This window comes from Engystomops pustulosus, chromosome 5, assembly GCF_040894005.1.
Source record: "Engystomops pustulosus chromosome 5, aEngPut4.maternal, whole genome shotgun sequence".
NCBI lineage: Eukaryota > Metazoa > Chordata > Amphibia > Anura > Leptodactylidae > Engystomops > Engystomops pustulosus.
The window spans coordinates 53,051,120-53,064,432 of NC_092415.1; the positions used below are offsets into that span (position 1 = coordinate 53,051,120).

The 13,313-nt window shown below is 39.5% G+C and overlaps 1 protein-coding gene across 3 annotated transcripts in view; it reads right to left on the reverse strand.

Moving 5' to 3' along the window:
* The window catches only part of ASXL3 (ASXL transcriptional regulator 3), an 83,942-nt gene that overhangs the window by 23,989 nt on the left and 46,640 nt on the right, over positions 1–13,313 (reverse strand). Inside the window, exons 1-4 of one of the 3 annotated variants that reach the window (XM_072151995.1) lie at positions 8,926–9,219; positions 8,567–8,684; positions 5,834–5,953; positions 1,284–1,447 (exon numbers count right to left, since the gene is read on the reverse strand). In XM_072151995.1, the coding sequence (XP_072008096.1) occupies positions 1,284–1,447; positions 5,834–5,953; positions 8,567–8,645 (363 nt within the window). In that variant the 5' untranslated portion in view covers positions 8,646–8,684; positions 8,926–9,219. The other 2 variants (XM_072151994.1, XM_072151998.1) reach the window with 2 other exon arrangements.

The window sequence follows — 13,313 nt, forward strand, 5'->3', positions numbered from 1 at the left end:
CAGTAGAAGATTGGAAAAACGTTGCCTGGTCTGAGGAGTCTCGATTTCTGCTACGACATTCGCATGGTAGGGTCAGAATTTGGCGTCAACAACAGGAAAGCATGGATCCATCCTGCCTTGTATCAACGGTTCAGGCTGGTGGTGGTGGTGTCATGGTGTGGGGAATATTTTCTTGACACTTTTTGGGCCCCTTGGTACCAATTGAGCATCATTGCAACGCCACAGCCTACCTGAGTATTGTTGCTGACCACGTCCATCCCTTTATGACCACAATGTACCCAACATCTGATGGCTACTTTCAGCAGGATAATGCGCCATGTCATAAAGCTGGAATCATCTCAGACTGGTTTCTTGAACATGACAATGAGTTCACTGTACTCAAATGGCCTCCATAGTCACCAGATCTCAATCCAATAGAGCATCTTTGGGATGTGGTGGAACGGGAGATTCGCATCATGGATGTGCAGCCGACAAATCTGTGGCAACTGTGTGATGCCATCATGTCAATATGGACCAAAATCTCTGAGGAATGCTTCTAGCACCTTGTTGAATCTATGCCACGAAGAATTGAGGCAGTTCTGAAGGCAAAAGGGGGTCCAACCCGTTACTAGCATGGCGTACCTAATAAAGTGGCCCGTGAGTGTATATCATCTACTTTAAAGTTCTGCATCTAGAAATCTCTATCATCTTTCATATTTTTCTTCAATCATAATAATTATAATTAACAATTCTTTATTTATATAGCTCACACAGATTACACAGCGCTGCACAGAGCTTGCCAAATCAGTCCCTGTTCCCATGGGGCTCACAATCTATTCAACCTACCAGTAATTTTTGGAGTGTGGGAGGAAACTGGAGGACCCGGAGGGTCATACAAACTCTTTGCAGATGTTGACCAATGCTGCAAGGCTGTAGTGCAAACCACTGAGCCACTGTGCTGCCCATCAATCTCCCCATAATCTATCTCCTATAAAATTCTCCCATATTACAGTTTGTTTTACCATACTAAAGGGAGGCTCTTGCTGACTGTGACTGGTAATAAAATAGTTTTATTTTGGGGCCCCACATTTAGTTTTGCTCAGGGCCCCACTTTGTCTAGAACCGGCCCTGGCAGTGACAATACTAAAATGACCTTCAGTTACATTACAATTTCTGTGTTTTATAAGATTACAGTTTGTTTTGTCTTTTTTTGTCAATGGTTAACTAATAGCACCATATTATCCCGACATAAAAAAATGTTTGGTTCTTAAAGGGCCACAATCCGCGGGAGAGCAAGTACTCACCTGTCTATCTACTTCTGGGAGTAAGAGCAGGAGGTACTGCTGAAAGTGCTGAGGTAAAGAAGCAAACGTATGCTTGTTTATTAAAGCCCTCAGGTTAGTGTTCACTAATATTGATCCTGGAGTTTCAATATCAATATCTTCTGCTTTGGTCCATTTCAAATGCCCTGGAAAAGAATAGGAAAAACAAGAACATAATGAAGAGTTACATACCCTTTAATGTTAGTGGTAACCATATGGTGGCAGATCATGGAGAGAGTCTTCTAAGAAGATGATCAATCCCCAAACACTAAATGGGGAAGATCAATTAAGACTGGCAGAGTAATTTGACAAAATTAAATGCATGCCAGCTAGAAGCCCAAAACCTTTGAAATTAGAGGTACATGCTATAGTGAGAGGGCATAGCTGGACCGGGAATTCTAAATTATAATATAATGGAAAGAGCATTATAAAAGGGGGCATAAGGAGAGAGGGCACTATAAATGGGGGTCTAATAAAAGGGGACATTATGAATGGAGGTATCAAAAAGGGTGGCGTAATAAGAGGAGGCATTACATATTGAGTTGAACCAAGTATATTAGTTCAGCACACTAATACCATTTCAATTTGTGGTTCCATGGAAGGTGGTACAAGGACCTAAAAAACACTGCTGCACCTGTGGTTATGCAAACAAGCTCCCAAAATGGGACATATTTCCCAAATCCCCTAGTGCAGCATTAATGGATATGTCTCCACAAACCTGCAAGGTGGCCTTAAATGGCAAAGTCTCCACAAGGAGAACTCTTGCTTCCTGATCCTAGCCAATAGCCTCTCACTCAGCTAAACCAGTTCCCTACACTGTACTGAAGAGATGCAATCACATTGAAACAGTGCTGTCTACAGTTGGGAATCTGTTCCTTCTGGAATAGATATGCTGGTTTGGCTTTCAACCCACACCACGTCATAAGGTTTCCTGAAAGTCGTGCTTTATATTAAAGGAAATCTACCAATTAGAACAGCTCAGTTTAAACCAAGGACACTTCCATGTAGCTAAGGGGAACCCTGATGCAGGCACTTCTCTTTTTTTCCATAAAACCTTGGCGATTTCTTCACAAATTGCCTTTATATTTTAAGAAAATTAGCTCTGGGTGCTCGTGTGCAACCCAGGGTAATCGCGTTCCTTTGCTAATAATTTATTCACACCTACGGCTCAGATTCTATTCCGACCCCTCTCTTGGATCAGCGGTTCCGAAAGCCAGCGATGTCGCCCTGGCTTTTGGGAACGCTCGAGGATGCGCAGTCAGCTCCCTTACAGCACAGCCGCCTATGTCGCTAATCTGATTCACCACATTCAGAAATTTTTTTAAATAAAAATGTAAAGTAAATGTAAACTTTAAAAAAATGTTTAATATACTATAAACACACTGGAAAAAGTTAAGAAAAATAAGAAAAAGTGCAAGCAACATTATAGAACTACTGTGGGATATTTATACATAAAATCTAGAAATACATGTAGAAAACATAATTTCAATTGGTTCTACAGAAACATCCAATCTTTTGGGTAAAATAAAAGTGTTCCTTTTAGCATTTTTTTTTTATGTTAAAGGATTTTTCCATGAAACCTCGAAAAAAAAACCCAGGGGAAGGAGCAGGTGTGGCCATGGGGCATCACTTCCTCTTACATCACATTTTACTTCCAAGGAGGCCTTTGATCAGCACTGAAGGTCTGACCGGACTTCAGCCAGAGACCAGCAAGGCAGAGAAAGTGCAATTATTTTATTCTGCCCCCCACCCGTCCTCAGTGGGGTTTCCCATGACAAATCAAAAGTCATATACTAATGAGAGTCAGTTTTTGCCTGATGTAAGCCACAAGAGGGGGAGCGTCACTTCAGACACCGGACTGTTGAGTTCTACAGCACCTGGAAACTTTCAAGTACTGCTGCAGGTTCTACAGCAATTCTACGCCAAATATAAGAAGATGACCACAATCGCAGTGCCTCGATCTATAAGTAACCGTCCTTGGTTTATCATGATGGTTTTTGATGGCAGATTTCCTTTAATGTAATGGCTTTTTGGAGCTATATTTTATTTTAGGATGTTGTAATTTCCAGTGTTTGTATACACATAGAATATTGTAATATTTTGGCCAAAGAGCGGCTTAAAATATTCACGTCAGACACTTCTAAATAGATAAAAATCTTAAATAATTGACCAGATACTCCTTAAAGTTGTATTTGACAATGGGTTTAGTTGACCAATCAATCCCTTTAAGTTATGGCTATATGATGATCTTGGCCACAACCGCCACACAACCAAAGATCAACTTCTGACTGGTGAAAAGTCACTGTTTCACCCTGTCATGTCACATTAATAGAAATGAATTCTAAAACCCAAGGTTGCCCCGATCCCGTTTACTTAGAATAGTGGAGATGTCACAGGGGGACGTAGCAAAACATATTTAGACTAAGAGTTTAGGCTGTATCAGGTACAACGATGTGGTCAGGAGACCCTATACAAACAGAGACCCCACAAAGACCGGTGGCACCGTGGATGAACGGGAGCGAGGAGAGAGACAGGTATACATGGTTATCTTTTTTATTCACCCCCCTCCAGCAAACAAAACATTTTTTTCTTATTTACAAAGACTCCTTTAAATCTAATCTTTACTTGGCTCTCAAAAATGCAGAACAGAGGTAAAAACTGAACTACAAACTCTGTTCTAAATATTATTCTATTTCTTTCAATTCTATTAGTTGCTTATCACAATAATATTTGCACAATAACTGAAAAGTGTTAATTTTTAGACATTCGCTGTTAATTGTGGATCATCAAAAGCAAATCCTTTGAAGCAGAACAAACAAGAAATATCAGATGACATTTTACAGTCTGATTTGTTATTTTACTTTGAAGATTAGATATTCTAGATATTCATTAAACTTCAAGATCAGTAAAGCACGGAAGGTTTTAGTTATTCTCACTTTTTGCCAACGTTCATAAAAGTATAGATTATAATGTCCGACAATTGCCATTAAAACGTCATTATTGGGCTGTAAGAGAAATCTGCTTCTTACTATTGGACCTTTAATGGTTTCATGTTTAGTGACTTATTTCACAAGTAAAACCGTTTATGACGACTTATAAAAGTTGCTACCAAATTAAGTAAGTATCTGGGGGAAACAAAATTAATTCCTTCTTTGGGGGAAACTGCAGTGTTCTGTGTGATCGCTTCCCTTATTGTATGCAATGGTAAAAGACTAAAGAGAAACTTACTGACTAGTTTGTGAACTATAATGGGGCCCTCAAACTGTTCAAATTCTTACATTTATAGAGAGTTTACACAACATCTGTTTTCAGTGCAATATATTTTGGACTTGGAGACAAATACAACAGATTTTTCCTAAAATATTTCTTGAAATCTGTGAAGCACAAATGTTCTTATACATAAGGTCAGGAGGTAAGAGTTCTCCTTATGGAGAGTTTGCCAATTTAGGCCGCCTTATAAGTGTGTGGAGACTTATAGACATTGGGAAATATGCAAATGTTTTCCAGGATGGAACAGGGAACACAATGCCTCCTTTGCTTCCTTGCAAGGCAGTCCCCTCAACACCAAACATGACTAACAAGAAGCCTAATAACATGCAGTTACATACGTACATGATAGGTTCTGTAGGTTTGTTCTTAAGTTCAATTTTTATGCAAGTCGGAACAGTTTATTTTATAATTGTAACCACAGCCAGAATTTGTTTTTGGTCTCTGTGACAATTGGATTTAAATAATGTTGGGTTGTCATAAGAACCAGGATTAACAATAAAGCTTCATTACAGACACCTGTGATAACTGTTACAGATGATAATTGTTAAAGTACAGTAAATAAACAACATCCAGAGGTCTGTTTGTAACTAGGGGTCGTCTGTAAGTCGAGTGTTCTTAAGTAGGGGACCGCCTGTACATCTATTTCAGAAGGAACAGACTTTCACCTGTACAGTACACACTGCTGTTTCAATGTGTTTGCATCTTGTCACTACAGCCAAAACTATCTACCTGTGTACAACAGATTATTTACATTTTCACATGTACAGCAAGTGACAGGTTCCTTACAGAGCCCTATAAACTGACACCCAAAAATCAACTTTATATTATTCTGCTTGGCCTGCCCCTTTCATGCCTTTTGCCTCCTTACTATTCAGTACTTCATGTCATGTGACCAGGGTGATATCATCTAAGGTCTTTATCCCTTACATTTGTACCCCATTTACATATCTGATCACATGAAATCACAGAAATCATGGACTGCTAATCCTCCCCATCCTCCATGGAGGCTGCTGTGTTTTCACGTGATCAGATACAGAGATATATTTTGCAAATGTAAAGGGTAAAGGTACACGTATGCAGGGTAGTGATTTGAAGAAAGACTGAGTTAATTTTAGGTGATGAGTAGAACTTGTAACCCTTTACAAGCAGACATTATTATTTTGGGGGGTATAATTCTGGTGACAGGTCTTATTTAAGATTCTCCAGTCATGTAAAACAAAAAAAAAAAACAACAAACAAACACACACACAACGGTTACTTACCTAACCCTGATTTTTTTAGCCGCTTTAAATGTTGGCTTATTTGTTTGCCAGGGGGTGATTTTGGCCCTTGCTTGGTTTCCTTATCAGAACTGTCTGCTTCACCGTTTTTTGATTCAGACCCTTGAAACAGAAGATGGAAAAACACACACTTTACATCTCTTCCCTTCAAAACATAGAAAAGCATTGTCTCACTATGCTTTAATGTCTTCAGGAACATCCTTGTTTAGCTGAAATCTCTGTTTCTCTTTCTCGCTGGAGACAAGAGAAACAAAAGGATGGCAAAACAGATAGAAGGCAATCAATAACCTGCGCAATGCTACCGCAGATGAGAGGAATGCCATCCCGCTAATGCACGGCTTTAAAGAGTAACCCCCAAGGTGTTCATCTCCATCACTCCACTATATGTGTGTATGTATATTTACATGTGTGTATGTATAAATGAGAGTGTGTGTGTATGTATATGTGTGAAAGAGTGTGTGTGTATGTATATGTGTGAATGAGTGTGTGTGTGTATGTATATGTGTGAATGAGTGTGTGTGTGTATGTATATGTGTGAATGAGTGTGTGTGTGTTTGTATGTGTGTAGATGTATGTATGTGGGGTGTATACAAGTATGTGGGGTGTATACAAGTATGTGTGTGTAGGGTGTATATCTATATCTATATCTATATATATATATATATATATATATATATATATATATATATATATATATATATATATATATATATATATATATATATATATATATATATATATCTATATATATATTTTAACACCTGTGCAAGCTGGTTGTCTTGCATGTACAATTCAGCTGAGGCCTAATGGATTATTTATTCAAACCCATAGAGCAAAGTCAAAAGTGGGGGATCCCTAAAGGGGATCTTCATACTGTCCCCGTGTGCCCCATAGCTTACATCTTTAAAAAAAAAAAAAAGTTTAATGGTGAACACCTAATGACAGGTTCCCTTTAACAATGTCTACTTGTCACCTGCTATTCCCCCTGACCCATTTTTTTTAAATCAGATATTTTTCTATTAAACTCCAACTTTTTCCATCAGAAATCATCATAACACAAACCATACATGACATTTGCCAATTCACTTTTAAGAAAGCACAGGTTGTCAATGGGAAGGAATAAATGGAGAGAGTCCTTGAAATGCAACTTCTTGATTTTCTTCCCTACTAGTATTTTCTCTTGGGGTTAGTCAGGGGTTCACAATATACAAAAATATAGTAGGCCTGTCTCCACTGATCTGATGGGTTTGGCAGAGATGTAGCTTAGTAACATAAACCAGAAATAAAAGCTTTACACTTATGTGCTTATCTGAGCAATGGGGATTTATCCTCACAGCTTTAGGCATATAAAGCATGAAAAAGTCACAATTCCTAGAGCACGGGTAAGAAATTGAGAATTGTCCCCCATTTTGCCATCTCAATGCTATTTTTTATGGTGGGCTGGTGAATTTACTATAGAGTAGCCTGCGTCAGTATGCTGGTACAGGTTATAGCTGAATTCTAAACTAGGCACAAATTACTCCAAAATCTCTTATTATATCAGGCGCGTTGTCATACATTCCGTTAGTGAGCATCACTTATCTCTATCACATTTACTCAGTGAAGCGTCAGCTTACTTCTTGGGCCCAGTTCACACCTGTATCTGTGTTTCTGTTTAAGGAGAACGGAAACTAAAAACAGAAGGTCATTTTTTCACCTTCTGTTTCCCGTTGACTTTAATTGTTGTTTTGTGTTATAATTCTGATATCAATAGAAGAGTGATGTGCTACTGACAGAATAGCGAAACCTGTTGTAAGGTGTGAACTTAACCTTACAAGGATAACATCATTTATAAATGTATAGCAATTAACATGAGTGATAAAATATAATGTATAGAACTAAACACACGAGGATTCATTTATTATTAGATATCACCCATGTAACTAAAGAGATAAATGTGCATTACTGTGTGTATGGAGATAAATATATACATCCACAACATTCAGATACATTTCCAATCTTTATCATTATTTGTTATATAAATCTTAAATTAACATTTTTGGCTTTTTTTTGTTTTGGTTTTTTAACAATCATGTATAAGAGTAAAACAGTCCATGAAGGAACCCAATAACAATCTGGCCCGGGGGTCGTCTCCAATAACACAGGACTTGACCTTATTGACTGCGATTTAATAAAGTAAAATGCGCAAGGGAGACAGAGGTAAAACATATGTACAGAACAAAGGAAACTAAATAAAACACAACCTGGAGAAATATAAGCCTTAAATACAATGTAAAGCACAGTAACTTCCACAACTTGTGAGGCTGACATTTGTTGTCCCCCAATTATAAATGTGAACAGAAACATTGACAGACGAGCCTATAATTTATCTTCAGAAGGGACACTTTTCTACGAGGTGAATGCCACTAGATCGCGGCGTGTAACGGAGCTACATTTGCAGGCATTTAGCGCCAGCATGTGGTCCCATATTACATTTCTTTAACCAGGCTGCAATGATTGGTTTCCCATATCTTTCCGCAGCAGCCAAACTGTTTAGTTATGCGTTGTGAATCCTATTGCCCGCTTATGTATGTATCTGTATAAATAAGGGTCTCTGGGAGTAGAGAGACGAAAGCCTTCTCCATGCAGCCCTCCCGTCATCTCACTGCCTTCCTTACACAAAAGGCTTCAGCGAGTGGATTTTCTGGTAAAATGTGCAGCGTGTTTCATCTTTACCTGAAGGTGAATCCGACTGCTCATCAGACACCTTTAGAGGCGTCAGGACGACACGAGGGACAGTCTTGTTTACCATCATAGAGACCCCATTTCTTCTCTTCTGCTGCTGCCTCAAAGCCTAAACAAAGGAAGAGAAGACAGTGTCAGGTTTACCGGGAACATCAGCCAGCTCAGCGCTGATCCAAGCACGGAGATATATCCACAGTATCCGTCTGCCTTCCAGGTGCCAACCCCCATGAAGGATCATCCACACATAATAGAGAATTAAAACTTCAGAGTTGAAACACAAATACCCTGCACCTAACTGCATTTATGTCACCGCTCATAACAACAAAGGCATCTGGAGCCGATTGTACTACCTCCGATTCACCACATCAGGAACATCACGCCGTCATTTTCAAGTCAAAGAGAAAGCGTTAAGTGTTTTGCAGGCTGCAAATGTATGCGTGTACGTCTGTACATCTCTCGCAGGTGCATCTGCTTCCCTATCCGGCTCAGTCAATCACGTTAAACAGAGAGTGTCATCAGTATGTACAGCATGTAAGGACTACAGTATTGATGCACTCGCTCAGCCGTGTGGAGTGCTGCACAAAAATCACTGAACACGGCAGGAATCGTTTATTTCTGAGAAGAGAAGGAATCGCTCCGAGCGGAGGAATACTCGCAGCGCTCGCAGGGCTTCTGCCTGTCTGACTTTGGGGATTAACCTTCAAGCGACCAACAGGAGGTGGATGGAAAATTCAGTAAAAAGCAAAAGGGTGAGCTAATGGTTAGCTGAGATCTTGTCATTAACCATGAGCGAGCTCAGCCCCCGAAACCTTTCCCCTTTGTGCGTTTCTAAGGAAACATTTGTAAAAGATTCACCGGCTTCAGCCATTTTCGGAGGAAAGAGTTAACACAAAAAAAAAAAAGCAATGAAACCGGCAAAGATGAAACAACATCAGCAGAACTGCACATAACATGACAGGAGAAGAGCAGATTTGAAAGAAATATTTCAATGGCTCGGAGAGGCCACTCTTGTGGATAACATAATAAACCTGTCAACACATAACTGCAGATTTTCCGCATAGTTATGCACATTAACTCCACCGCTATTCCAGGTTTAACAAACTGACCACATGTTGCCAATGTTATCCGTGGTCACAATCCAAATTATTTGTGCACTTCAGGGGCGGCAGTTTGTGAAATGCACATTTATGGAGGAAAAAGGTCAAAGGAAACAAGAATCATCACAACAAAACCCATAAGAAGAACAAAATAATAATAAAGTAATGAAGGGAAAATGCAGAGAAATGTTCAGCGTGATGTCTCCGATCAATTATACTCCGCTCCATACTTAGAATAGCTTATCCTTTCTGTTCCACGACTGTGGGAGCCCGAGGCGCTATCACTAGACTCTACACAGAGATAATGAAGAGCAGAGCAGATTATTTACTCCTTCATACATAGTGAGGAAGCGCTACTACATACCTATACCGCTTCTCTACATCTCACCCAATCCTCAGGGCGCTAGAAAACACCTATCCATACATGAACTTGCAGACATGGATTTTATAACAATGAGTTTCCTTAAACTGAAGACACCAGACCAGCACAAGGCAATAGACATCATTCCCCTAAGATATGATAAATGAATAAAAATATAAAGAGATAGTATAAAAGAAAATACAATGACACGAGTGATAAGTCAAACAGAGCTATAAATTGTTTAGGCTGGTAGGGCAGCACGGTGGATTAATGGTTTGCATTACAGCCTTGCAGCGCTGGGGACCTGGGTTCAAGTCTCAGGGTTAACATCTGTAAAGAGTTTGTATGTTCTCTCCGTGTTTGCGTGGGTTTCCTTTCACACTCCAAAACATACATATAACATTGGTAGGTTGATTAGATTGTGAGCCCCATTAAGGACAGGGACCGATTTGGCAAGAGATGTGCAGCGCTACGCAATTTGTGTGTGCTATATAAAGAAAGGAATTATTATTAATTTTTATCATCAATAAATACAAAATAAATTCCTTTAGGTCACACATCAGAATAAGGCCAGTGGCACACAGCCGTGATCTGTCCATGAAAAACGGGAAGTGCAATGGTCGGACTTCTTGGACCAACCATAGAGCTGGTGACGGGGCTCCCTGTATCACATATCATCATGAGGTTTGGAGACCATTCCTTTTAACTGTGGTTGGTCCATAAAAAGATAGTGCAGAGTCCACAAATTTCATAGACCGAGCAGAGGACTCCTTGCATCATAATGATATATAATGCATGGAGTACCATCTTCCTTGAAAAATAGCATTAGCGAATTGTACTGATGATTACAGCAAGGATAAGAAGACTCCTTGCATCATTTATCACTCTAATGCTCAGAGTCCAATCCTTTGTACTGTGGTCAGTCTGTGAAGTCCGGCTAAACCAGGCAGGGTCATGTGCTGATGACCTAAAGCAAAACTGGGACACATCCCCAACTGGGTCAATTTATTTACAATTTAAGTTGGAATAAGAGAGGAGGCACATTATGCATGCTGAAGAAAAGTTGCCCAATTATTGTATTTATATCGTAACGTAAAAAGGACACGTTGTGAGGGGTAAGAGCCCCTTTATATCTACGTATGGCAGCAATCAGAAGGGTTTGTCTCTGCAGCTGTTGGAATTTCTTTAAATTAGGAAACACTTAAGAAATTATGTACAGCACAGCTCCGTCCTCTATTCAGTGGCTGACTTGGGTAACTGCAGGACAGCTCGCTGTGAAAGGAATTGAGTTGAGCTGTAGTAACAAAGCCCTGCCACTACACAGAGTGCAGCACTGCATTACTGAATCCTTCTGTGTTGATTCTGTCCTAAATGGTACATCTCTAATCCCTGGATCCATCGTTAATACTAGATAATTCTGCAACTCTGAGAAGCAAGACAGAACAACAGGTAACTACCTACCAACAAACAAGAGCAATTTAATACTTTTGCATTTTACACTGGAATTTTTTGAGTAACAAAAGCTCTCCTAGAAATATGTGAATGACTGCAATAATCTGCAGAACCAGTGTTTTACAGCAATTTTAACATTTTAAAATTTTATGGCACCGTAAGAGATCACAGCAGGCTCTAAATGAAGGATGCAAGAACATCCGAGTTATAATAACTTCATGGTAGACAACAGTTATACTTTGGTATATTGAACACTGTAAATTCCTAACAGCTTGCTAGCTAAATATAGAGAGATCTTTGAGTCATACAGAGCAAGACAAGCAAATATTGGCAGTGGAGATAAAGGGTGAAGTCTATGAAAAGAGATCAACAAGCTAAGGATGTACAAGGAAAAATAAGCAATATATTCAAAAACTGCGCACTACAGGGAACACATTTTCTCATTCCGGACCAATTATATTTCAATGTGCCATCCAAATCCATAATTATCAAAAACAAGATCATTGTTAGGACAGACTCTGTACAAACAGCTGCCGAGTATAGTGGGCCAGGACACAGAAGATTGAACCAACAACCAGTAATCAATCAAACCTAGTGAAAAAACGTTCCAGTAGTAGGTCTCCAAATGTGATGTGGACCTCACAGATCCCCCATCCCATTGCGGGTTCTCTTTGGTCTTTACATACTGGTCTCACTCAACATGGCCAATCACAAGCTCCAACATTATCCATTTCCTGTGAGTTTAAATGTGAAAAGGAAGTTGATGCCATCAGGGATCTTTATCCCTTTTTCGCTTTTTTGTGTTCATTAAAAGACTTAAAAAGAACCTTCCATTTAAATCAACCCACCCTAAAAAATGTTTCATTAATAACTATGTTTAAAGACCATCCCTAGGGCTGCGGTCACACATCCAGCTTAGAAGCTGGACCAAAGCGCAAGCGGTCGCACTTTCGCCCAATCATATATGCGTTTATATGCATTACCAATCGGTTACCAGCAACCGATGTCTTGTATCGTTTAAAAGCAAAACACCAGGTGATGGTTACCGATCGCATGCATTTGCAAAGAAACGCATATGTAAAACGGGCCGTGGCAGTTTCTAAACGGAGTCAAAGCGGTATGTTCCTTTCCACGGCTGCAATTTTAAAACACTTCGTGTGTACACTTATATGCAACTCAGCCAATTTAAGTTCAATCACACTAAGTGAGTCTTGCATAGTAAATTTTAACTCATGTATGTATCTGATCACAGTGTAGAAGTCCATGGAGGCATGCTGTGATTTTATGTGATCAGATACATACATGGGGTAGACATTGCAAATGGAACTGGGTAGAGGACCTCAGATGACATCACCCTGGTCACATGACATTCTGAAAAAAGGCATTGGACATAGGGAGGACTAGATGCTAGCGGTTGGCACGAGCTAGACACACCGCCTGTGATAGTAGGTAATATAAGATGAGGTTGATTTATGGAGATGTAAGGAAACCTATTTTCAGCTAAAAGAAAGGTGTCAGGTAGTTCATAGGGATCTAACCCGTCAATAGCTATATTTGTGAAAATGTGGTGGCAGGTTCCCTTTAAAAAATAAAAAAATATATACAGGTTGTCCCCTACATAAGAACACCCGACTTACATACGACCCCTAGTTACAAACAGACTTCTGGATGTTGGCAATTTACTGTACTTTAGCCCTAGGCTACAATGATCAGCTGCAACAGTTATGAGAGGGGTCTGTAATTAAGCTTTATTGTTAATCCTGGTTCCTTTGACAATCCAAAATTTTTTAAAATCCAAAAGAACAGTCACAGAGACCAAAAGAATTGG